The sequence below is a fragment of the Acinonyx jubatus genome, chromosome E2, assembly GCF_027475565.1.
Source record: "Acinonyx jubatus isolate Ajub_Pintada_27869175 chromosome E2, VMU_Ajub_asm_v1.0, whole genome shotgun sequence".
In the NCBI taxonomy this organism is placed as follows: Eukaryota; Metazoa; Chordata; class Mammalia; order Carnivora; family Felidae; genus Acinonyx; species Acinonyx jubatus.
Window position 1 is genome coordinate 41,245,486 of NC_069396.1, and position 23,192 is coordinate 41,268,677.

At 42.6% G+C, this 23,192-nt stretch overlaps 3 protein-coding genes across 13 annotated transcripts in view; 1 reads left to right on the plus strand and 2 right to left on the minus strand.

Annotated features, from left to right (window-relative positions):
• The window catches only part of CEP89 (centrosomal protein 89), a 70,495-nt gene extending 57,769 nt beyond the window's left edge, over window positions 1–12,726 (minus strand). For 5 of the 6 annotated variants that reach the window (XM_015073115.3, XM_027044932.2, XM_027044931.2 and 2 more), the window contains exons 1-4: window positions 12,569–12,726; window positions 10,160–10,266; window positions 3,568–3,726; window positions 1–181 (exon numbers count right to left, since the gene is read on the minus strand). In XM_015073115.3, the coding sequence (XP_014928601.1) occupies window positions 1–181; window positions 3,568–3,726; window positions 10,160–10,266; window positions 12,569–12,607 (486 nt within the window). In that variant the 5' untranslated portion in view covers window positions 12,608–12,726. The remainder of the gene's footprint in view (window positions 182–3,567; window positions 3,727–10,159; window positions 10,267–12,568) is intronic. The other variant, XM_053211187.1, reaches the window with a different exon arrangement.
• A 147-nt stretch (window positions 12,727–12,873) lies between these two features.
• On the plus strand, window positions 12,874–21,255 carry FAAP24 (FA core complex associated protein 24). 6 transcript variants are annotated; one of them, XM_027044936.2, is made up of 5 exons: window positions 12,874–13,009; window positions 13,327–13,445; window positions 13,560–13,699; window positions 13,885–14,037; window positions 19,699–21,255. In XM_027044936.2, the coding sequence occupies exons 2-5, from the start codon at window positions 13,340–13,342 to the stop codon at window positions 19,945–19,947; spliced, it is 648 nt and encodes a 215-aa protein (XP_026900737.2). In that variant the 5' UTR covers window positions 12,874–13,009; window positions 13,327–13,339; the 3' UTR covers window positions 19,948–21,255. The 6 variants fall into 6 exon arrangements, with proteins under 6 accessions (XP_026900737.2, XP_053067165.1, XP_014928603.3 ...); XM_015073117.3 differs by having other exon boundaries at window positions 12,931–13,122; XM_053211190.1 differs by lacking the exon at window positions 13,560–13,699 and having other exon boundaries at window positions 12,877–13,009; window positions 13,890–14,037.
• The window catches only part of RHPN2 (rhophilin Rho GTPase binding protein 2), a 59,530-nt gene continuing 57,406 nt past the window's right edge, over window positions 21,069–23,192 (minus strand). The window contains exon 15 of the mRNA XM_027044934.2: window positions 21,069–22,438. Within this exon, the coding sequence (XP_026900735.1) occupies window positions 22,178–22,438 (261 nt within the window). The 3' untranslated portion in view covers window positions 21,069–22,177. The remainder of the gene's footprint in view (window positions 22,439–23,192) is intronic.

Here is a 23,192-nt window from a genome sequence, read left to right on the forward strand (position 1 = left end):
CTGATTTCTGTGGGGCACGGCATACACAGCCTCCCCGAGACCTCCCTCTTCCCTGCGGGTGCCGACATCAGCCGAGTCCATGCAGCTGGACGACAGGTGTGTGTCGGAATCCTCCTCCCCGTAGCCCAGCATTTCAAAGGACGGCAAAGAAGTTCTTCTTGTCTCATTCTGCCAATTTGGTCTGTATTACAATGTTGAGAGCGAAATAAACAAACAAGCAAGCAAGCCACTTAACGTTTCACATTGGTATACAGACACGTGTTAGATGCCCTACCTCCAAGTCCCTGCCATAAAATTATTACAACTACGGGGGCACCTGGGTGGCTCAGTCGGTTAAGCGTCCGACTTCAGCTCAGGTCATGATCTCGCGGTCCGCGAGTTCGAGCCCTGCGTCGGGCTCTGAGCTGACAGCTCAGAGCCTGGGTGGAGCCTGTTTCAATTCTGTATCTCCCTCTCTCTCTGACCCTACCCCGTTCATGCTCTGTCTCTCTCTGTCTCAAAAATAAACGTTAAAAAAAAAAATTAAAAAAAATTATTACAACTACATTACAAAATATACAGAAGCTAAAGGAGGAAGTCACCCACTAGTCCATCTCTTTGTACACTCTTAGCATTTCTAGTTTCCTACCTAGGTTTTTATAGTTCCTATCACTGCATACATATATGATTTGCCTCACTGGCAACATGTTTTTAAAGTCAGAATGTTAAAAGGTAAGACTCATGTAGGTACACCAGTTTAGTCAGCTACTCCCTATACTTAGGGGTTTTTTCCCCCAATTTTCACTGTTGGTTTGTTTGTTTGTTTGTTTAGTGAGCTCTACACCCAATGTGGGGCTCGAACTCACGACCCCAAGATCTGGAGTCAGCATGCTCTACTGACTGATCCAGTCAGGCACCACCACCACCACCCCTCCACCCACCAATTTTCACTGTTATACATAATTCTGGAATGATCATCTATGTGCCGATAATCTCTTCCGTATTTAGCATTAGTCTTATGAATCAAATAACCGTATGGTAGACTGTTGAATCAAATGGTATGATTATTTGCTGGGTCTACAAGCTTACTGCGCAAAATCATTTCACCAATCAACTCCCCAACCTGGGACTACGTTAGTAACAATTTTCCAAAACTGGCCAAAAGAAGTTAAACCTCATTGTATAAATCTGCATTTCTAACTGAAACAATACATTTCCATATATAGGTTTTATATACTTTGCTTCTAGTTTAAATATATATATAATTAATATAATTAAATTATATTATATATTAATTATATTATACATAATTAAATGTATATTAATATATTTAATTATACTATATATAATTAAATGTATATTTAATCAACATAATCAATTTAATTATATTATTTAATTATACACATATATTATATACATATTCATATACTTTGCTTCTAGTATGTCCATCACAATTTGAAATTATTTTTTTATCTATAAATATAAAATCCTGACTTTTTATTTACTGCAAATATTTTTTCTATTAATTCCATTGTGGATATATAAATTTTTTTTTAAATTTTTTTTTTTATAACGTTTATTTATTTTTGAGACAGAGACAGAGCATGAACGGGGGAGGGGCAGAGAGAGAGGGAGACACAGAATCGGAAGCAGGCTCCAGGCTCTGAGCCGTCAGCCCAGAGCCCGACGCGGGGCTCAAACAAACGGACCGCGAGATCATGACCTGAGCTGAAGTCGGCCGCTTAACCGACTGAGCCACCCAGGCGCCCCAGGCTATGTAAATTTTTTTAACGTACAGATGATTAAACAACATTTTTTTTTACCTTCTAAATTATTAGTTTAGAAGTGCATAGTAGGCAGGCATCTCCTTCTGAAAGGTTTGGCAAGATTGGCATAGGATTTCGTGGTCTTATTTATGTGTGTGCACAGATTAATCCTTTCATTTAACAGCAATTTGTTTGGGCTGTGAACTAGGCAAGGCTCGAGGCTGATTTTTTTTTTTTCTACCATTGCTAATCACTGTACCTTCGAATCCTTTCCTTCCCCTTGCTCTGTGGGGCTGCCTTTATGACACAGTCACAGGCAAACACCAGGGTGCCCTAGGGCATCCACGTGCACTTCTCCATCATGGAACGAGTCCTGTTTTCACTAATTCAAGTACGCATGTGATGTGGTTGGGCACCTGGGTGGCTCGGTCGGTTAAGCATCCGACTCTGGACTTCGGCGCAGGTCATGATCTCATGGTTTGTGAATTTGAGCCCCAAGGAGGCCTCTGTGCTGACAGGGCAGAGCCTGCTTGGGATTCGATCTCCCTCGCTCTCTGCCCCTCCCCCACTCACTCTCTATCTCCCTGTCAAAATAAATAAGAATAAACTTAGAAAAAAATCAAGTATGATGTGGCTAATCTAGCCCTTCCCCACAGTCATATTCTTCCTTTCTGGATCTCCTCTGATGGTCTTATCTGCTTATTCTTTCTAGTGAAGCTTAGGATCATTTCCTCATCTTTAGTTCTTATTTGGCTAATTCTTACCAGGACAAATACAGGCTACATTCAAACATCTCAAAATGAAGTCAAGATTAAAATGTAAAAACCAAAGACATAAACATGTCCTAGAAGGAAGGAAGGAAGGAAGTGAGCATTTATATAATAGGAAAGATCTTTCTAGATTTCACAATACCGCCAGAAACTACAAAGACTGATAGATCTTACTACATCCGAAATATACGATATTTGGTACGCAGAAAAACTTCCAAAAACAAAATTGAAGAAACAAGACAGATAAAAGGCAAATCTGGTCATGTATCCCCAACCCCGCCTCATAAGCCCTTAAAGCCCTCAGTGTCTTTCTTCCTGTGGCTCCTGGGTCGGTGGTGGGAGGGGGACACCAAACCTCAGAACAGGACCCCTAATGTATCACCAGGTTGGCCCCTGCCCACCCCTCCAGGCCATCTTGAATGACTCCCCACTTTACCCAAGTGCCCTCAGCCACAAACATCTTCCTTCAGCTGTTCACAGGTGTTATGCTCCCTCTTCTCTGTCTTGAAAACTCATTTCAGCCCCACACTGACCATCCCCCTCAAACCCTTGAGCCATCCCCAGGCGCTCCTTGTACCTTCCTCAGCTCTGTCCTCAACGCTCTCTGCCTCAGGAGGAAACCCCCCAGCCCTATGCTGGCTCTCATCCAGTACAAGCACCAGAGAAAATGATGCTTGAAGGTCCATAGGTGCCAATGAAGGTAAAATCAGTGTGAACGCTCAGAGAGAAGACACATGAGAAGCGGTGGGTGACAACTCTCGCCATCTAGGTTGTGGCACAGAGAGAGTCCCGTGAAGGGCGAAAGGCAGCACTGAATTCACTGGCTCTGTGCGTCCATGAAAACAACCAGGGCTTTCACAAGCCATAACTGAACAAGAGCCACTCTAGAGAAAATTCTGATATGATTTTTAAGCAATCAACGTCCCAGGACAGTGTCCCTCTGACACTGGTGACGAAAACTTGAGTCCTAAGCTCCAGTCATAACCACACGCACACGCGAGCTGTTTCTCCTCCGCCCGGAGAAAAGGCAGAGCCAGCAATATGGTCCTTACTGAAGCCTCAGCTCTGAGGTGGTGGCATAGGGCTCGATGAAACTGTCCTTGTCCACAGAGGTCACGTCACTCTCAGATAGGGATCTCTGACGAGGCTGAGGAATGGCAACGGTCCGGCCTGTCAGGCTTGTTGTGAGGATGACTGCAGCCAGGGCAGACCTAGGGACAAAAACATCCCAGTGAGAAGGTGACACCCAAACCTGCAAGCTGAAGGCTGACGACAGGACGTAAGAATGAATGAAGGTTGACCTTCTATTCTACGTTTAGTGTGTATTTACGGACCACGCGCCTGTCGTCTGTTATGTGCCATCAGACAACCTCATTCCATTATCACGCCAACAGATATTACTGTCATCTCCATTTTCTCATAAAATATAAATGACTTGCCCAAGATTTCCTAGCTCACAGGAGATGGGTCCAGGTCTCTAATCCAGAGAATCTATACTCAGACAGTTTCCTATTAAAATGGAAGATCAGAATGGAAACAAAACAAAACAAAACAAAACAGGGAGATAGAATAAAATAAAAAAGATTTCAAAAGGCATTTTAAAAATACTTGCAAATTATTCAAAACTGCAATGCTGGAAAGACAGAGTAATGGATTTACCCTCCCACTTGAGAAAGCAAAACAAAACAACAGATTTACAGTTATGTCAGCTTAATTCCTGAGAGAATTTCCAGGTCACGGCACAGGGAGGTAGAACTGAATTGCAGCCAGGCGGACCTCTTGAGTTGTGGAGACGGAGGTGAGCATCCGGGAACAGCACAGCAGACAGAATTTGCAGGACAGAGTATTGGAAAGGAGAGAGCTAAACAGAGAGCTCCGGAAATCTGCAGACAGCCCCCTGAGCGTTCACAAAATATTCCTCGGTGTGGGAATATGAGGAAACTATCCAAGCCTGGGGGAAGAACCATCCACAACGATTAGAGGATCAGTGCCAGGTGCTTACGCATGGCTGGGGACAGTGCCTGTTCCCACCAGACAGATGGGAAAGAATTATTAATCTACAGGACGCTGGGGACAGTACCTGGAAAGGTCTTGCCTCAGGGAATAATTAGCCCTAGATTGAGCACTGCTTCAGGCTGTACCTAATGAATCATAAAAACAAGACCTAGAAGATCAAACCAGTCTCCAAGTAACTTTACTGTATCCCAGAACACAATTCCAGAAGATTTGTCAGAATACAAAAATGTCCAGCACACAACAAGGCGAAACTCAGAACAGTGTCTAATCCAGGATAACGAGGCATGCAAAGAGACAGAAAAACATGACCCTAAATGATGAGAAGAATAGAAACCCATTCAGAACTGAACACATGTTAGAATTAGCAGAGAAAGACTACAAAGACAGTTGTTGGAACTAGATTCCATGTGTTCAAAAACCTAAGTAGAAACATGGGAGATTACTTTTATTAAGTTTATTTTTGTTGAGAGAGAGAGAACCAGTAGGGGAGAGGCAGAGAGAGGGGAACAGAGGAACCTGAAGTGGGCTCTGTGCTGACAGCAGAGAGCCAGATGCAGGGCTCAAACTCACGAACTGTGAGATCACGACCTCAGCTGAAGTTGGGATGCTTAACCGACTGAGCCATCCAGGTGCCCTGAAACACGGGAGATTATTAAAAAAGACTTGAATTTCATAAACTGAAAATTACACTGGGTGAGATGGACAGCAGATTACCCACTGCAGAAGAGAAGATTAGTAAAGTTGAAAGCAAAACAAGAGAAAATATCCAAAATGAAACACAGAAAAGAGAAATTAATTTAAAAAAGAAAAGAGCATCATGAGATGTGGAATTAAAAATGCTATTGTTTACGTTTTAAGCCACTGAGTTTTGGTGTAATTTGTTACACAATAGTAGATAACGAATACAATAATGCCTTTTCATCAAATGATGCTGGAACGACTGGATATCCACATGCAAAAAAATGAACTTGAATCTGTATCTTCTACACCATATTCAAAACTAAACTCAAACTGAATTATAGGCTTAAAGGTAAAGGCCCAAACTATAAAACTTCTAGAACAAAATATAGCAGAAAATCTTTGTGGCCTTCAGGTAGGCAAAGATTTCTTAGATATGACACTGAAATTATGATTTGTAACAGAAAAAAATTGATATGACAAACTTCATAAAAACTTAGAAACTTCTACTCTTTATTTTTTTAATGTTTATTTATTTATTTTGAGAGAGAGAAAGAGAGAGGGAGAGGGAGTGTGAGAGAGCAGGGAAGAGGCAGAGGGAGAGAGAGAATCCCAACCAGGCTCCCCGATGTTGGTGCAGAGCCTGACGTGAGACTCATTCTCACAAACCATGAGATCCTGACCTGAGCCGAAATCAAGAGTCAGACACTTAACCAACTGGCACCCCAGCCTTGTGCTCTTTGAAAGACATTGTTAAGAGAACGAAAAGACAAGCCACGTATGGGAAGAAAATATCTGCAAACCTCTTATTTGGTAAAGGACTTGCATCCAGAATATATAAAGAACTCTTGAGGGGCGCCTGGGTGGCTCAGTTGGTTGAGCGTCTGACTTCAGCTCAGGTCATGATCTCACAGCTTGTGAGTTCGAGCCCCGCATCAGGCTCTGTGCTGACAGCTCAGAGCCTGGAGCCTACTTCCGATTCTGTGTCTCCCTCTCTCTCCGCCCCTCTCCTACACGTGCTGTCTCTCTCTGCCTCTCAAAAATGAAGAAAACTAATAAAAAAAAATTTAAAGAACTCTTGAAACACAGTAAGAGGAACACAAACAACCCAGTTTTTAATAGTGGGCACAAGAGGTGAACAGAAGCTCCACCAGAGAAGATATACAAATGACAAATGCACATGAAAAGATGCTCAACAACCTTGATTATCAAAGAAATACAAAAAAAAAAAAAAAAAACCCCAAAAAACAAAAAAACAAAAAACCCCACCACAATTGGATACTACTACACACCCATTAGAATGTCCAAAATTTAAAAGATTGGCCAAGACAATCCCTCATGTTCTTCCTTTCCAACCCACGCCTGGCAGAATGGGTCCCACAAAGGGGGCTGGTGAGAAGGGCCACTCTGCATCCAGGAGGCAGTAACTGGAGATCACCCCACCAACATTCACCAGTGCATCTGTGGAGTGAGCTTCAAAAGATATGCCCCCTTGGACAGAAAAGATCCAGACAATTGCAAAGAGGGCATTGGGAACTTCAGATGTGCGCATGGACTCCAGGCACAACAGAGCTGCCCGGGCCAAGGAATAAGAAGAAATGGCCCATTCCAGATCAGTATACGGCCATCTGGAAAGCATAAGGAGGACGCAGATTCACCAAACAAGCTCTATACATTGTTATCTATGCACTTTTCGCCACTTTCAAAATCCTGTAAACAGGCAATACGAGTTAGAACCAATGTCAAAGTGAATGTATAAAACCACACACACACACACACACACACACACACACACACACACACACACACACACGACTGACCAAAGTAAGTGCTGGTGAGGATGTGAAGCAACTGGAACTCATACAATACTGGTCAGAACACAAATTAAATAAAAACTTTGGAAGATACAGTGACAGTTACTTAATAAATATATACCTAGTACATGACCCACCTCTTCTACTCCTGGGTATTTATCCGAGAAAAATGAAAGCATATGTGGGAAACCAAAGATTTGTGCACCAATGTTCACAGCACCTTTATTTCTACAATAATAAAACCCTAAAACAACTCAAATATCCCTCCACAGGTGAATGGAGAAACAAACTGTGACACATTTATCATTCATGTCATGGAACACTACTCAGCAATGAAAAGCATGGATTACTGATTTTCACGACAATATGGGTGAATCTCAAAATAATCATGCTGAATCAAAGAAGCTGGCATGATTATCTTGTGTAATTCCATGTATATAGAATTCTAGAAAATGCAGACTAACCTCATGTGACAGAAAGCAGAGCAGTGGCTGCCTGGGCTCGGGGGTGAGGGTAGTTTGGGCAGAGGCAGGGGATGTGAGAGAGGAGGACAAGGAGGGAGGAATCACAAAGGGGCATGAGGGAACCTTAGGGGACCATGGATATATTTATTATCTTGATTGCAATGATGGTTTTTTTTTTTTTTTCAAATGTAAAGATTTGTTTTATTTCTACTGGGGGAAGAAGGAGGATAAATAGAACTGTTTTCCAATTTGCTCTCCACTGTATATACACATACCCACACGCATACATATACATACACACACCAAAAATACTCCAACAAAAAACAAAACAAAAAACTGAGAATCAAACACCAAGACACCCTCAAACTGCACCAATACTTCGTATTTTGACCAAAAGAATAGATCCTGGGACGAAGTGCAAAATGCAAAATCAAATGACCGAAAAATGCTGAACAAACAGCATTATTAATATACAAAATATTTATATTACCGAACTAGTAACAATTGATGTTCTCCATGTCTGTAAAACTTTGGAACCACATAGCTGATTTGTTAAATCTAGTCCATGCCAGCTTCCAAACACCAGAAAAAATTTTTTAGTTAGCTTCATTCTTTGATGCCTCATCAAAATTTTCTACGAGATCTGGAACATCATCCTCCTCCTCATCAATGTCTTCTGGTTTTGGTGCTTTGCTATCCAACACTTGCCGAGGGAACTGTTCAGCTAACTTCCTAAGACTTTTTAAGCTGTCAGCACCAAGCTGACTTAATATTCCAGGAAGCATTTCTGTGATTGGTTTGGCTTCTGCATGACCAGTAATTGCAAAGGTGTTAGCAGAAAGGGAAGCTTGGACTTTGGGATTGTTGAAATGAATAACTGTCCCATCCATCGTCTTTAATCATGTTCACCTCTTCAACACCAGCTATATTATTCACAGCCAGTTTTTTTAGAGAACTCTGAAGTTTTTTGTCATCAGCTGTAGCTGTTCTATGTACCACCTTCTTTCTGCGAGCTGTACCCTTGCCCCCTATCCGGACCTGAGCCTGAAGTTTGGCTAACTTTTCTTGATTCATGCTGTTGGTAAACCTGAAGCCAGGAGGGTCCTCCAACAACAGCACGTGGCAAGAGCAAGATGGCTGCCTCCTGCAATGATGGTTTTGTGCGTGTAAACATGTCATATGTGTACCGTTTATTAAATGTTCATTACACCTCAATAAAACCGATTTAATAAAGATAAAAGACTGTTTAAGGCAAAAATAGTAATAATATATTGCGGGGCTTATAACACAGATTAAATCTATAACATATATATATTGCGGGGCTCATAACACAGATTATATCTATAACATAGATTTAAAATGTATCACTGGGGTGCCTGGGTGGTGGCTCAGTAGGTTAAGTGTCCAACTCTTGATTTCGGCTCAGGTCATGATCTTGCAGTTCGGTGAGTCTGAGCCCCGCGCTGGGCTCTGTGCTGACAGCGCTTGGGATTCTCTCTCTCCCTCTCTCTCTGTCCCTCTCCTGCCCCCCCAAAATAAATAAACTTAAAAAAAAATTAAAATGTACGACAACAGTAACAACTGCTTACTTCACTGTAACACTACATGTGAAGCACAGTAACACCTAAGTTTAATCTCAACGCCATTCTTTAATTTTTAAAAAATGTAGACATATGCCAAATGTGCCAAAGCCTTGTTGAGGATGGAATGAAATAATGCTTTTGAAGCACTTCCAACAGTCCTCGGCAAGAGTAAACACTAATAAATGGCTACTCGTGTTAACAACATGGTACTTAAGGAAGAAACAAACACTAAAAATATTTCAAAGTGTTTTTTCTCACCAGGCATACAATATTCTAGTTTCAAACACTAGAACACTCAAACAAAGGTTCTCACTGCCGATTCACTGGAAAGCCAAGCCACGTATTCACGTTTTTTAGGGACAAAAAATAGTCTAAAATTCTCCTGTGTCTAAACCCTTAGAAGGCACAGGCAGGGGTCTTAGGTATAAAAGAAAATCAGTTCTCTGGTGTTAGAAGCACTGGAAATGGGGGAATCCCAGGCCCTGGAGAGTGAACACATTTCTCCTTCTTTCCCCAAAACCAGCTCTTTTATTTATTTTTTTAATGTTTATTTATTTATTTTGAGACAGAGAGAGTACACGAGCGGAGGAGGGACAGAGAGAGAAAGAGAATATCCCAAGCAGGCTCCATGTTATCAGTGCAGAGCCTAATGAGGGCTCGAACTCATGAACTGTGAGATCACGACCTGAGCCAAAACCAAGAGCTGGATGCTTAACAGACTGAGCCACCCAGGCGCCCCCAAAATCAGTTCTTTTAAAAGGCAAACTTGTGCTTCAAAAGAATAATTACGTGCATAATTCAAATTCCTTTCAGTATCCTATGAGCTTGGGCTTTAAAGCTTTATATTTGGAAAAATACTAATTGCATTCAATTATGAAATGTCCGAACTCCATGCACTTGAAAAGGATAGACCATCATCCCACAGAAACCATATTAAGTGCTTCATTATGGAACCATGATAAACACTTTGAAGGACATGAATCTAATGGACCTACTTGTGATTTTCTTACCAGTTTCAACAGTTCCAGGACTTACCACTTGGCAGCTGGGCACAAGAGTGACCTCAATGCCTGCTCACCTGAGACTCACCTTGGTCTCTCTGGAGAAGGGTTGGGACTGCGAGGAGGAGGTGTGCGGGGCACAGCTGGCTTCGGTGCGATGCTGGCTGCAGGTAGGAGGCCATGGATGATGTGTTTCTGCACAAATGAAACCTGGCTGGGTCACTGGTGTATGGGATCGCCCGGGTCCCGTCACCACCCCTCCTTGGGCCTAAGAGAAGACACCTGCACTGGCCACCCAGGGATCAAATCCCACCAGGAACCCACCTGGCCAGGTAAGCATGCCCACCCAGAGAATATACTGCAGCTGCCCATTGTGGGGTCCTCTTGTCTTTCCCTTCTCAGAGGGGCCTCCCTGACAATCCCTCAGAATCACTCTCTAGAACTCCACTTGTCTCACAGCATGACCCCCGATGACTCTAGTCCCTCACTTACTGCCCCCCGCAGAATGGAAGCTTCTTGAGAGCAGGCAATCTTCTTGTCTTTATCACCCTGGAACTCAAGCACTTCCCTCCTTACTCAACATCTGGTAGAAGCTTATGAAAGATTTTAGTTTATCTCAAAGATGCAGAATAATTGGGGGCACCTGGGTGGCTCAGTCGGTTAAGCATCCAACTTTTGACTCAGGTCACAATCCCACCATTCATGGGTTCGAGCCCCACGTCAGGCTCTGTGCTGACAGCTCAGAGCCTGGAGCCTGCTTCAGATTCTGTCTCCCTCTCTCTCTGCCCCTCCCCTGCTCATGCTCTGTCTCTCTCTCTCTCTCAAAAATAAACATAAAATTAAAAAAAAAATTTAAAAAGATGCAGAATAATGAAAACTAGTTCCTATGCACAATGAAAATCAGAGAATCTGGCTTTAGACAACTGGCAATTATTCAGAAGGTTTTTTTTTTTTTTTAGGTTAATTTATTTATTTTGAGAGAGAGAGAGACAGAGCCAGTGGGGTAGGGGCAGAGAGACAGGAGAGAGAGAGAGAATCTCAAGCACTGGCAGTGCAGAGCCCGATGTGGGGCTTGAACTCAGGAACCATGAGATCATGACCTGAGCCGAAATCAGAGTTGGACACTTAACCAAGTGAGCCACCAAGGCACCCCCAGAAGTTTCTGAGTATAACCCAGTCTTCACTTTCTAGGCACTAGTCATTCATTCACACCTACTAGAGGTGAAACACCAGGACTGCAATGAAGAAAACTTGTCTTCATCCTCAAGGTAATAGAGTGTAGAGGGAAGGCACCCAAGTACTTATTATGTAACAGAGAATTATGGGACGTGCCAAGGGAAAGGTAAAGACAAATTTGGTGCTGCGGCGGCACAGGGAGGGAAGGGCTCCTTCAGGTCTGGAGGTCAGCAAGGGGACCTCTTCCCATTGGAGAAAATCACAGAGGCATTTAGATTGGGTCATCAAAGATGGCCATTGCTCTCACATGTGGGAAGTGAGATGGAAAAGTATTCTAGGAATAGGGAACAGCATGAACAATGGAAAGAAGCAAGACATTAGTGGCTCTGTTCTAGAAATAACAAATAATCCAGTTTGCTGGAATACAGCAAATGCAGAAGCCTCTGAGAAGGGGAGGCTAGAAGAATGGGCTGGTACTAAGAGTGGGGATTGTTCCCACTTAAGAGTTTTTATATGTGACTAAGGAGAACCTGTGCCCTAGCGAGGAGCACCCACTGAAATTGGTCCCTTGAAAGACTAATCAGGCAGTGGTAGGCATGAAATTGGGAGTATGAGCCTACACTGACAGAGTGATAAGTTTTGGAGGGAAGCATTCCAGGCAGAAGGAACAGTAAAGGCAAAGGCCTGAAGGAACAGAAGAAATTGCTGGAGCGTGCTGGGGCGGGGGGGGGGGGGGGGAGCGAGGGGGGACGGGGGGGGGCGGAGGGGGGAGAGCGGCGGGGAAGATGAGGAGCAATGGGTTTTAAGGAGGGCAGTTAGCACGATCAGATGTCCGTTTTAAAAGAACGCCTCTGGCTGCCTGGTGGAGAACAGACCTAGATGAAGAGCAAGACTGGAAACAGAGAAATAGCGAGGAGCTGCTGCAGCGGTCCAGATAAATGCTGGAAACCGGGGTGGAGGCGGAAACAGCAGCCAGAAGATATGTTTGGTAGGTGGAATCTATGGAACTTGGCTGATGGGTGTGCGCGGTGGGGAGTGGAGGGAGGAATCTTAAGAACGACTTCCCATTGGGGGATTTTCAGTAGTAGAGTAGGTCTGTGCCGGCAGGAGTGCTCCCAGACACCGGAGCAAAAGTTGCATGGGAGACAAGGCGACTCCGGTCTGACTGAGGCCGACCCTGGGATAGAGGATGCTTTCGAACACAAAAAAATCAGGGGTTCTCGAAAGGAAAACCATTTCCTTTAGTGCTGCTACCTGGCTTCAACCTCAGGCCAATCCCAAGCCGTTCCCTCTTAACTCCAAGCTCCCGGGGTCTACTTACAAACTGGCTCTTGCGGCCTCTGCGAAACCCCAGGAGCATCCTTGCTGCGGGGAGGGGCCGGACCAGGGCTGGATGGACGTGCAGATACCTTCACAAGCGAGGGCCGCTCCCTAGAACTTGTGCTTCTCCCGCGGGCCTAGCCTCAGACGCTATTTCTACGCAATGCACTTTGCAACAAAGTCATCCTCCATTGGCTTTGCTTTCTCTTCGACCAATCATAGCCAAGGTTACTCCGCACCCGTCGCTCTTGGCAACCAGTCGTCCCCGTTCAAATGCTCTCCGGGGTGGAAACAGTGCGTAGTCCGTTCTCTTATTGGTCGGATCAGATGTCGATCTTTGACGCCATAGCTTATCCGACGCCGTGGGAGGCGGAGGGCGGGCAGGATGAAAAATTGGTCCGCTCACCGAAGGGAACCCGGAAGTGGCGCGCAGCAAGTAAAGGTGCCGGATCCTCTGGCTGTGGTTGAGGTGGGGTCTAGCTGGGCTCGGCCCCCGCCCAGGACCGGACTGAGGAGCCACCACCCAGAAGGAGCGGGGGTATCAGGACCCAGCAGGTGACGGGATTGAGGGAGGCGGCTACCAAGACAGGAATCTCCTGGGTTTTAGATTTTGGGAAATAATCCAGTCTTTTAAAGAACAGTGCAGATGGGCTCCTGCCAAAGAGGTCCCGGCTTTCAGTGGAACGTGGGGCCGTGTGCAGGAAAGCCAGCTCAAATTCCGTCTTCTGTTTTTGTTTTGTTTTGTTTTGTTTTGATCAGATCGAGACAGCCGATGGCTAGGAACGCGCCTGAGGGCACAGGTCCCATGCACGTGCCTTTTGGGCATATTGTGGCCAACACGAAATGGCGCGGATCGAAGCTCCTGCAGGGGATGCAAGGTCGGTGGGCTGCCCTGTGCAAAAGCCCTCTTCTAAACTTTTTAAAAACGTCCTACCTACTGTCGCCTTTCGCCCAGCGCTCACGGAAGTCATTTTTCTTGTCTATGTTCTAAGGGAAAATTAAAATCGTTTTTGAGGATGGCCTGACACCGGTAGATTTTTACGTGTCAAGCAGATCTTGCATTCTTTATGTCACCGAAGCTGATTTGGTGGCAGGAAATGGCTACAGAAAGAGGCTTGTTCAGGTTAGAAATGTAAGTACTGAATGGAAGAAGCTGAAATTGAAAATTGACTTCCACCTGCCTCCCCCACCCCCCTCCTTTGGAATAATTTATATAAAACCATTGGCCATTCCAAGCACTCTTGGACTGGTAGTTTTCTTAAACTCCCAAGGTAGTTTTGTTACACAGTGGTTTACTGTTCTTTTCTTCCTCTGAAGTCCAGTAATCTTCAAGGGATCGTGATCGTTGAGAAAACGCAGATGAGTGAACAGTACTTCTCGGCCATACAGAAGTTTACTGTGCTGGACCTTGGGATGGTGTTGCTTCCAGTGACCAGCCAGATGGAAGCGTCCTGCCTTATTATCCAGTTAGTAAGTACTGATTCCCACTCCTCTGCAGGAACGCTGCCTTACAGACTATCACCTGACCTTCCTGGATCTTTTACTCTAGGTGCTGCACTTGTTACGGTTGCCATCCATCAATCCAGTCTAAAGGAATCCTTATTCACCCTTGGTCAACTGCAGCCAGAACCACATGATCCTTTTTTTTTTTTTCTTTTTTTTTTTTTTTTTTAAGCCTGGTTCTCCATTGTCCTCCCTGATTATTCAGCTTGGCTGTACTATTTTGACTTGGCTGTACTTTAGAATTTCCTGGGAAGCTTTTAATGTTTATTTATTTTTTGAGAGACAGAATCCAAAGCGGACTCTGTGCTGACTGCAGAGAGCCCTATGCAGGGCTTGAACTCACAAACTGTGAGATCATGACCTGAGCCGAAGTCCCACGCGTAACTGAGCCACCCAGGCGCCCAAGAATTTCCTGGGAAACTTAAAAAAAAATTGTTTTCTAACATTTATTTATTTTTGATAGTGCACAAGCAGGGGAAGGGCAGAGAGAGAGAGGGAGACACTGCAGGCTCCCAGCTTTTGGCAGACAGCATGATGGGTGTGCTCAACCCGTGAACGTGAGATCATGACCTGAGCCAAAGTCAGACATTTAACCAACTGACCCACCCAGGCACTCCTCCTGGGGAAGTTTTTAAAAACAGTGATACATGAGCCTTACTTCAGACCAATTAAAAATCAGAATGTCAGGGTGGGTCCTGAGCATCAATTTTTGTTGTGTCATTGATTTTAAATTTCCCTTTTGATGTGTAGCCAGGGTTGAGAACCGAATTGAAATAATGTAGGCAGCCCCGTGTAGTTCACAGAGCCCTCTTCCATCTGTGCCACATGCCCTCCTTCATTGTTCTTCCCTTGATGGGATGCTATTGTCTGCCTTCCTGTATCCATTGCTAACTGAAGACTGGGTTTCTTCTTTGACAGACAAGATTTCTCCCGGTCCTGTATCAAGCAGGTCCAGTTTAGGTTTAATTTAATCCCATACAACTGAATCGTTTATTAGTGAACGATAGGAAGATGTTTGAGCTCCTCAAGAGTATGTTTTCATTGCTTTATCCTAAGCATTCTGAAAGTTTAAGTTTTTTTAATTTAATTTTTTTTTTTAAATTTACATCCAAATTAGCATTTAGTGCAACAATGATTTCAGGAGTAGATTCCTTAATGCGCCTTACCCATTTAGTTCATCCCCCCTCCCACAACCCCTCCAGGAACCCTCTGTTTGTTCTCCATATTTAAGTCTCTTCTGTTTTGTCCCCCTCCCTGTTTTTATATTACTTTTGTTTCCCTTCCTTTATGTTCATCTGTTTGGTCTCTTAAAGTCCTCATATGAGTGAAGTCACATACTTGTCTTTCTCTGACTAATTTCACTTAGCATAATACCCTCCAGTTCCATCCACGTAGTTGCAAATGGCAAGATTTCATTCTTTTTGATTGCCAAGTAATACTCCAGTGTGTTCATCCATTGATGGACATTTGGGCTCTTTCCATACTTTGGCTATTGTTGATAGTGCTGCTATAAACATGGGGGTGCATGTGTCCCTTCGAAACAGCACACCTGTATCCCGTGGATAAATACCTAGTAGTGCAATTGCTGGGTCATAGGGTAGTTCTATTTTTAGTTTTTTGAGGAACGCCCATACTGTTTTCCAGACTGGCTGCACCAACAACATCTCTTGTTGCCGAGTTGTTAATGTTAGCCATTCTGACTGCCGTGAGGTGGTATCTCATTGTGGTTCTGATTTGTATTTCCCTGATGATGTGTGATGCGGAGCATTTTTTCATGTGTTGGTTGGCCATCTGGATGTCTTCTTTGGAGAAGTGTCTATTCATGTCTTTTGCCCATTTCTTCACTGGGTTATTTGTTTTTTGGGTGTTGAGTTTGATAAGTTCTTTATAGATTTTGGATACTAACCCTTTATCTGATATGTCATTTGCAAGTATCTTCTCCCATTCTTTCGGTTGCCTTTTAGTTTTGCTGATTGTTTCCTTTGCTGTGCGGAAACTTTTTATTTTGATGAGGTCCCAGTAGTTCATTTTTGCTTTTGTTTCCCTTGCCTCTGGAGACGTGTTGAGTAAGAAGTTGCTGCGGCCAAGATCAAAGAGGTTTTTGCCTGCTTTCTCCTCAAGGATTTTGATGGCTTCCTGTCTTACATTGAGGTCTTTCATCCATTTTGAGTTTATTTTTGTGTATGGTGTAAGAAAGTGGTCCAGGTTCATTCTTCTGCATGTCGCTGTCCAGTTTTCCCAGCACCACTTGCTGAAGAGACAAAATGGAATAAAGACAGCTTTATTCCACTGGATATTCCATTGGATATTTCTGCTTCGTCAAAGATTAGGTGGCCATATGTTTGTGGGTCCATATCAGGGTTCACTATTCTGTTCCATTGATCCAAGTGTCTGTTCTTGTGCCAGTACCATACTGTCTTGATGATTACAGCTTTGTAGTATAGCTTGAAGTCCAGGATTGTGATGCCTCCTACTTTGGTTTTCTTTTTCAAGATTGCTTTGGCTATTTGGGGTCTTTTCTGGTTCCATACAAATTTTGGGATTATTTGTTCTAGCTCTGTGAAGAATGCTGGTGTTATTTTGATAGGGATTGCATTGAATATGTAGATTGCTCTGGGTAGTATCGACATTTTAACAATATTTATTCTTCCTATCCAGTAACATGGAATCTTTTTCCATTTTTTGTGTCTTGTTCAGTTTCTTTCATAAGCTTTCTATAGTTTTCAGTGTATAGATTTTTCACCTCTTTGGTTACATTTATTCCTAGGTATGTTTTTGGTGCAATTGTAAATGGGATCGATTCCTTGATTTCTCTTTCTGTTGCTTCATTGTTGGTGAATAGGAATTCAACTGATTTCTGTGCATTGATTTTATATATCCTGCAACTTTGCTGAATTCATGAATCAGTTCTAGCAGTTTTTTGGTGGAAAATTTTGGGTTTTCCATATAGAGTATCAGGTCATCTGCAAAGAGTGAAAGTTTGACCTCGTCCTGGCTGATTTGGATGCCTTTTATTTCTTTGTGTTGTCTGATTGCAGAGGCTAAGACTTCCAATACTATGTTGAATAACAGTGGCTAGAGTGGACATCCCTGTCTTGTTCCTGACCTTAGGGGGAAAGTTCTCAGCTTTTCCCCATTGAGGATGATATTAGCATTGGGCCGTTCGTATATGAACTCAAGGTATGATCTTTCTATCCCTGCTTTCTTGAGGGTTTTTATCAACAAAGGATGCTGTATTTTGTCGAATGCTTTCTCTGCATCTATTGAGAGGATCATATGGTTCTTGTCCTTTCTTTTACTGATGTGATGAATCATGTGAATTGTTTTGCGGATACTGAACCAGCCCTGCATCCCAGGCATAAATCCCAGTTGGTCGTGGTGAATAATTTTTTTAATGTATTGTTGGATCCAGTTGGCTGATATCTTGTTGAGGATTTTTGCATCCATGTTCATCAGGGAAACTGGTCTGTAGTTCTCCTGTTTAGTGGGGTCTCAGTCTGGTTTTGGAATCAAGGTAATGCTGGCCTCATAGAAAGAGTTGAAGTTTTCCTTCCATTTCTATTTTTTGGAACAGCTTCAAGAGAATAAGTGTTAACTCTTTCTTAAATGTTTGGTAGAATTCCCCTGGGAAGCCATCTGGCCCTAGACTCTTGTTTTTTGGGAGATTTTTGATTACTAGTTCAATTTCTTTACTGGTTATGGGTCTGTTCAAATTTTCTATTTCTTCCTGTTTCAGTTTTGGTAGTGTATATGTCTCTAGGAATTTGTCCATTTCTTCCAGATTGCCCATTTTATTGGCATATAATTGCTCATAATATTCTCTTATTATTGTTTTTATTTCTGCTGTGTTGGTTGTGATCTCTTCTCTTTCATTCTTGATTTTATTTGGGTCCTTTCCTTTTTCTTTTTGATCAAACTGGCTAATGGTTTATCAATTTTGTTAATTCTTTCAGAGAACCAGTTTCTGGTTTCATTGATCTGTTTTACTGTTTTTTTGGTTTTGATAGCATTAATTTCTGCTCTAACCTTTATTATTTCCTGTTTTCTGCTGGTTTTGGGTTTTACTTGCTGTTCTTTTTCCAGTTCTTTAAGGCATAAGGTTAGGTTGTATATCTGAGATCTTTCCTCCTTCTTTAGAAAGGCCTGGATTGCTATTTCTCATATGACTGCCTTTCCTGCGTCCCGGAAGTTTTGGGTTGTGGTGTTATCATTTTCACTGGCTTCCATGAACTTTTTAATTTCCTCTTTAACTTCTTGGTTGGCCCGTTCATTCTTTAGTAGGACGTTCTTTAGTCTCCAGTATGTTACCTTTCCAAATTTTTTCTTGTGGTTGATTTCAAGTTTCATAGCATTGTGGTCTGAAAATATACACGGTATAATCTCGATCTTTTTGTACTTGCTGAGGGCTGATTTGTGTCCCAGTATATGTGGTCTATTCTGGAGAACGTTCCATGTGCACTGGAGAAGAATATATATTCTGCTGCTTTAGGATGAAATGTTCTGAATATATCTGTTAAGTCCATCTGGTCCAGTGTGTCACTCAAAGCCATTGGTTCCTTGTTGATTTTTTGATTAGATGATCTGTCCATTGCTGTGAGTCGGGTGTTGAAGTCTCCTACCATTATGGTATTACTATCGATGAGTTTCGTTATGTTTGTGATTAATTGATTTATATATTTGGGTGCTTCCACATTTGGTGCATAAATGTTTACAATTGTTAGGTTTTCTTGGTGGATAGACCCCTTAATTATGATATAATGCCCTTCTTCATCACTTGATACAGTCTTTATTTGAAAGTCTAGATTGTCTTGATAGAAGTATGGCTACTCTGGCTTTCTTTTGTTGACCATTAGCATGATAGATAGATCTCCATCCCCTTACTTTTAATCTGAAGGTGTCTTTAGGTCTAAAGTGGGTCTCTTGTAAACAGCAGAGATGGATCTTGTTTTCTTATGCATTCTGTTACCCTATGTCTTTTGATTGGAGCATTGAGTCCATTGATGTTTAGAGTGAGTACTGCTGAATTCTGTGGTTCAGGTTGTGCAGATTGTTCTGTTAATCCTCAGATCAGTTTTCTAGGTGTGCAGGATGGTTTAGTGTTGGTCTGGCTGTATTTCATGGACGCAAGACATACAAAAAACTTCCCATGCTGTTCTGCCATCTTGGCTCCTCCCCCTGAAAGTTTAAATTTTAATAAATTTTTATCTCTTACTCCTTTGTGTACTCAATATGGTTTATTTTTCAGTAATTTTTCTGGGGCACCTGGGTCGCTCAGTCGGTTAAGTATCAGACTCGATTTCAGCTCAGGTCATGATCTCATGGTTCATGAGTTCAAGCCCCGTGTCAAGCTTTGTGCTGGCAGTGTGGACCCTGCTTGGGATTCTCTCTCTCCTTCTCTTGTCCTCTCCCCTGCTTGTGTTCTTTCTCTCTCTCAAAAAAAAAAAAAATTGCAAAAATAATAATCTTTTATGTCTGAAAAATTAGATTTGTGGTATATGAAAACATTTGTAGTGGTAAGTCAAACTGAACCAAATGGAAAAAAAGTAAAACTAAATTTCTGTCAACCTTTAAGAGAACTGCCAGTCCTCTAGAGGGTGCTCACATGCTTTTCCTTTACTTTCTGATTAGGTTCAAGAACAAACCAAAGAGCCCAGTAAGAACCCTTTCCTCAGTAAGAAACGGATTCTGATGCCCGAGCTATCCCTCCTTCGAACTGTGCAGCAGATCCCAGGAGTTGGAAAAGTTAAAGCCCCTCTTCTGCTTCAGAAGTTCCCAAGTATCCAGCAACTCAGTAATGCTTCCATCAGAGAACTAGAGCCAGTGGTGGGACAGGCAGTGGCACAGCACATTCATGCCTTCTTCACACAGTCCAGGTGACGGCTCTTCCCGCAGCCAGGAGCTACAGCATCTTGTTTTCTTTGCATATTTAAAAGTTGAGAACAAAGAAATCTCCTTTCACTGCAACTAATGAAAAATGAGGTGAGGCCTGAATGGCACCTGCCAGTTGCCCTGCCCTGTTCTCTGGGTTCAGGCGTTTAAGATAGTGGAGTTAGTGGGCTCTAGGTAGCACGGCTCGCATCCTGCTAGTGAAAGAGGGCCCATTGGGGGGCACCTGGCTGGCTCACGGGTAGAGCATGCCAATCCTGATCTCAGGGTTGTGAGTTCGAGTCCCACGTTGGATGTAGAGAGTACTTAAAAAGAAAGTCTTTAAAAAAAGAGAGAGAGAGAGAGAGCAAGAGAGCCCATGGGGATCTTCCTAAAAGAGTTTAAATTGGGACTCTCAAATTCAGCAAAAAGCCAGCCTGGGCAGATTTTAACATATGACCTTGATCTTGTCTAGCATGGAAAAGTCTAATTAAGTTTCAGAAGGTAGAAGTGACCTTCTAAAGGAAACAAACCTACAATGAAGCACTATGCTGTGTACCATAAGCCTCTTGTTCCTGGTGACAGGCCCAGTGTTCTTCCAGTCTAGTCTTAATATCACTATGTTTTGAGGGTGCTGCCAGTGTAAACAAACAGTTGTACTGCCTTTTTTTTCCTTCCTTTCCCCTCCCTCCCACCCTCCTTCCCCCTTCCTGGTAGCTACAGTTTGTTTATAGCCACGGAGCATGCCTTCTGAACACAGCCTGGAGTTTGGAAGTCCCTTTTAAAGATAAAAAGCCAGTGTGTATGAGAGGGGTAAAGAATGTGTTTGCAAATGTATAGCCCAACAGTGGGAAGATACAAAGGAAAATGGCAGGGGCAGATGCATCCAGAGAGGAGAGCTAGTGGTGGGGATCAAAAGGTACAATCAGCCACTCAAAAAATAAATGCAATTAAAGATGCACATATGTTTTCAAAGATGCTGAGATAACCTGAAAGCTCCCTAAATCCTGTTTTGTGGTGTCAGTCATTATTTAAAAAAAAAAGACGAACAGCAGGAAAGTTTTGTGCATTAGGGTAGAAACCGTTTGAAAGAGGAGTGAAATATAAGTGGGAAAAAATTTTAAAAACATTAATTCAGGCAAATGAATATGTTTATTTAAATATTTATACAAAAATGGCCCTAACAGCAGTGGATAGATACACTTTCCCAAATATGGTTGCTTCCCTTTTGATATTGCACACTAGAAAATATTTAAGTTCTTATTAATTCTCAAAAATAGATTTCAATGCTTTTTTTTTTTTTTTTTTTTTTTTTTTTTAGCTATAGAACTTAAACTATGTCAACCGTGAATCTTACTAGAATCACGGTGTCATCCAACTTGTGAGCAAGAGAGATAGACGGGTAAAAACAGGTCAAACAGAGATTTAAACTAGAATCATTTACACCTTTACCTGATAAAATGTTTCCAACCCATCTTAGACTCTTAAAATATACAATTATGTACTCCCTACTTTAAACAAACAGAAAAATGTTTTGAGTATCAAACAGTATATCGTCTACCTTGTAGATAGCATCCCCGTCTAACACTGCTACCGTGTTAGCAGCTGGTTAATGACATCAGACTAGAAGCAACAATGCTCCCAGATTGTGCGGTTTGTTTTTGTCTAGTAAGTTGTGACAAACTTGGCACTAGACTTTATCTGGAAATAGCATTCATATTACGTAGAAATAATCATAAAATCTTGTCATTTCAGATTCACAAATTCCCCTTAGGAAGCAGTTGTTTGGAATACTTCTGAGTTATATTACCTTAGTCAATCATTATAATCCCTTGACCTGCCTTAATTGGGGGGGGTCATCTGAATTCTGAGTTAAGGAATGATCTATTACCTAAGCCTGCACACGATGACAAGTAGGACAGCAATAGAGGTAACCCCCTTTAATTCAGATAGTAACAACAAGCTGTAACTGTAGCCATTAAAAATAGCCGTATTTTCAGCGCTGTTCTATTTACAATACTTTATATAATAAATAACTTGCAGCAATACGGTGACACCCCCCCCGAAATTTCTAGAGGTTTCTTGTGACTTGCATTCACGAAGACCTACCGTTGTAAGTTTACCCGGTGAGAAAAGGAGATTTGCGAATATTGAGACACTTTCTATTGTGGCACAAATAGGAAGGCGTGGTCAGCACCAGAGACGTTGGCGTTAGGAGCCTGAACGTTTCTGTTTGCTCATGTTAGTACAGAGAACTATCCGAGTTGAGAAGGCTGAAGGGCGAGGGGAGCTTCTTCTTGACCTGAGGCCTCGCAACCCCAACCGACGGGAGGCACAAGGTGCTGGCTGACTTCTGTCTGTTCTTGTTGGTGCCCCAACTCAAAAAAGAAAGCTTCTTCGAGATTTTCTTGGTTTTATCAGTTTTGTCATCATCGTCTATGGCTAAGCAGATCATAGAGTAGGTTTTCTGCATGCCCACAGAGTATGTCGCACACTTATTATGCTACGCATAGGAAAGAAGAAAAATGGTGTTAGAAATCCTCCAGATAGCTGCTAAACAATTGATGGCAAAATTCTGCTCTTACGGCATCTTCTCAACAATTAAGCTGATGTAATTCTGAAACCCAGGTGACTAACACTTACATAGGATTAGGTTCTTAAAAACAGGAACAATTTATTTTTATTTTTATTTTTTTAACATTTATTCATTTTTGAGAGATGGAGAGAGACAGAGCGTGAGTGGGGCAGGGGCAAAGAGAGAGGAGGCACAGAATCCGAAGCAGGCTCCAGGTTCTGAGCTGTCAGCACCGAGCCGGACGTGGGGCTTGAATACACAAACTGTGCGATCATGACCTGAGCTGAAGTCGGACGCTCAACCGACTGAGCCACCCAGGTACCCCAAAACAAGGACAATTTTTAAGGAATAGACTCACTAGTAGTAATTTAGGCGAGGGACCAGTACTCACTTTTTAAGGTTCTTACTCTACTTGTAAAAGTAATACATGCTCATGGCCAACAATATGAAAATGTATATACCGAACAGAAGGTATCCCTCCTACCTTGGCTTCCAGGCCTCTCCCCTGAAGTAACCACTATTTCTGTTATTCTTTTAGAGACAATGTTCATATACAGGTATTGTGTGCACATACTAGTGACCATTGTCCTTCCTTAAAAGGAATACATGACCCACCGGTCTGCCTCTTGCTTTCTTCACCTAATGAACACTGGACTTCAGTCCATGCTAGTCAGTGTAAATC

Excerpts from the sequence above, each read along its gene's own strand:
- FAAP24 (XM_015073117.3), top strand. The coding sequence starts at position 12,953 with ATGAAAAATTGGTCCGCTCACCGAAGGGAACCCGGAAGTGGCGCGCAG. Across the intron at positions 13,123-13,326 it reads GGGGTATCAGGACCCAGCAG|ATCGAGACAGCCGATGGCTA; the intron begins GTGACGGGATTG and ends TGTTTTGATCAG. Across the intron at positions 14,038-19,698 it reads CCTGCCTTATTATCCAGTTA|GTTCAAGAACAAACCAAAGA; the intron begins GTAAGTACTGAT and ends CTTTCTGATTAG.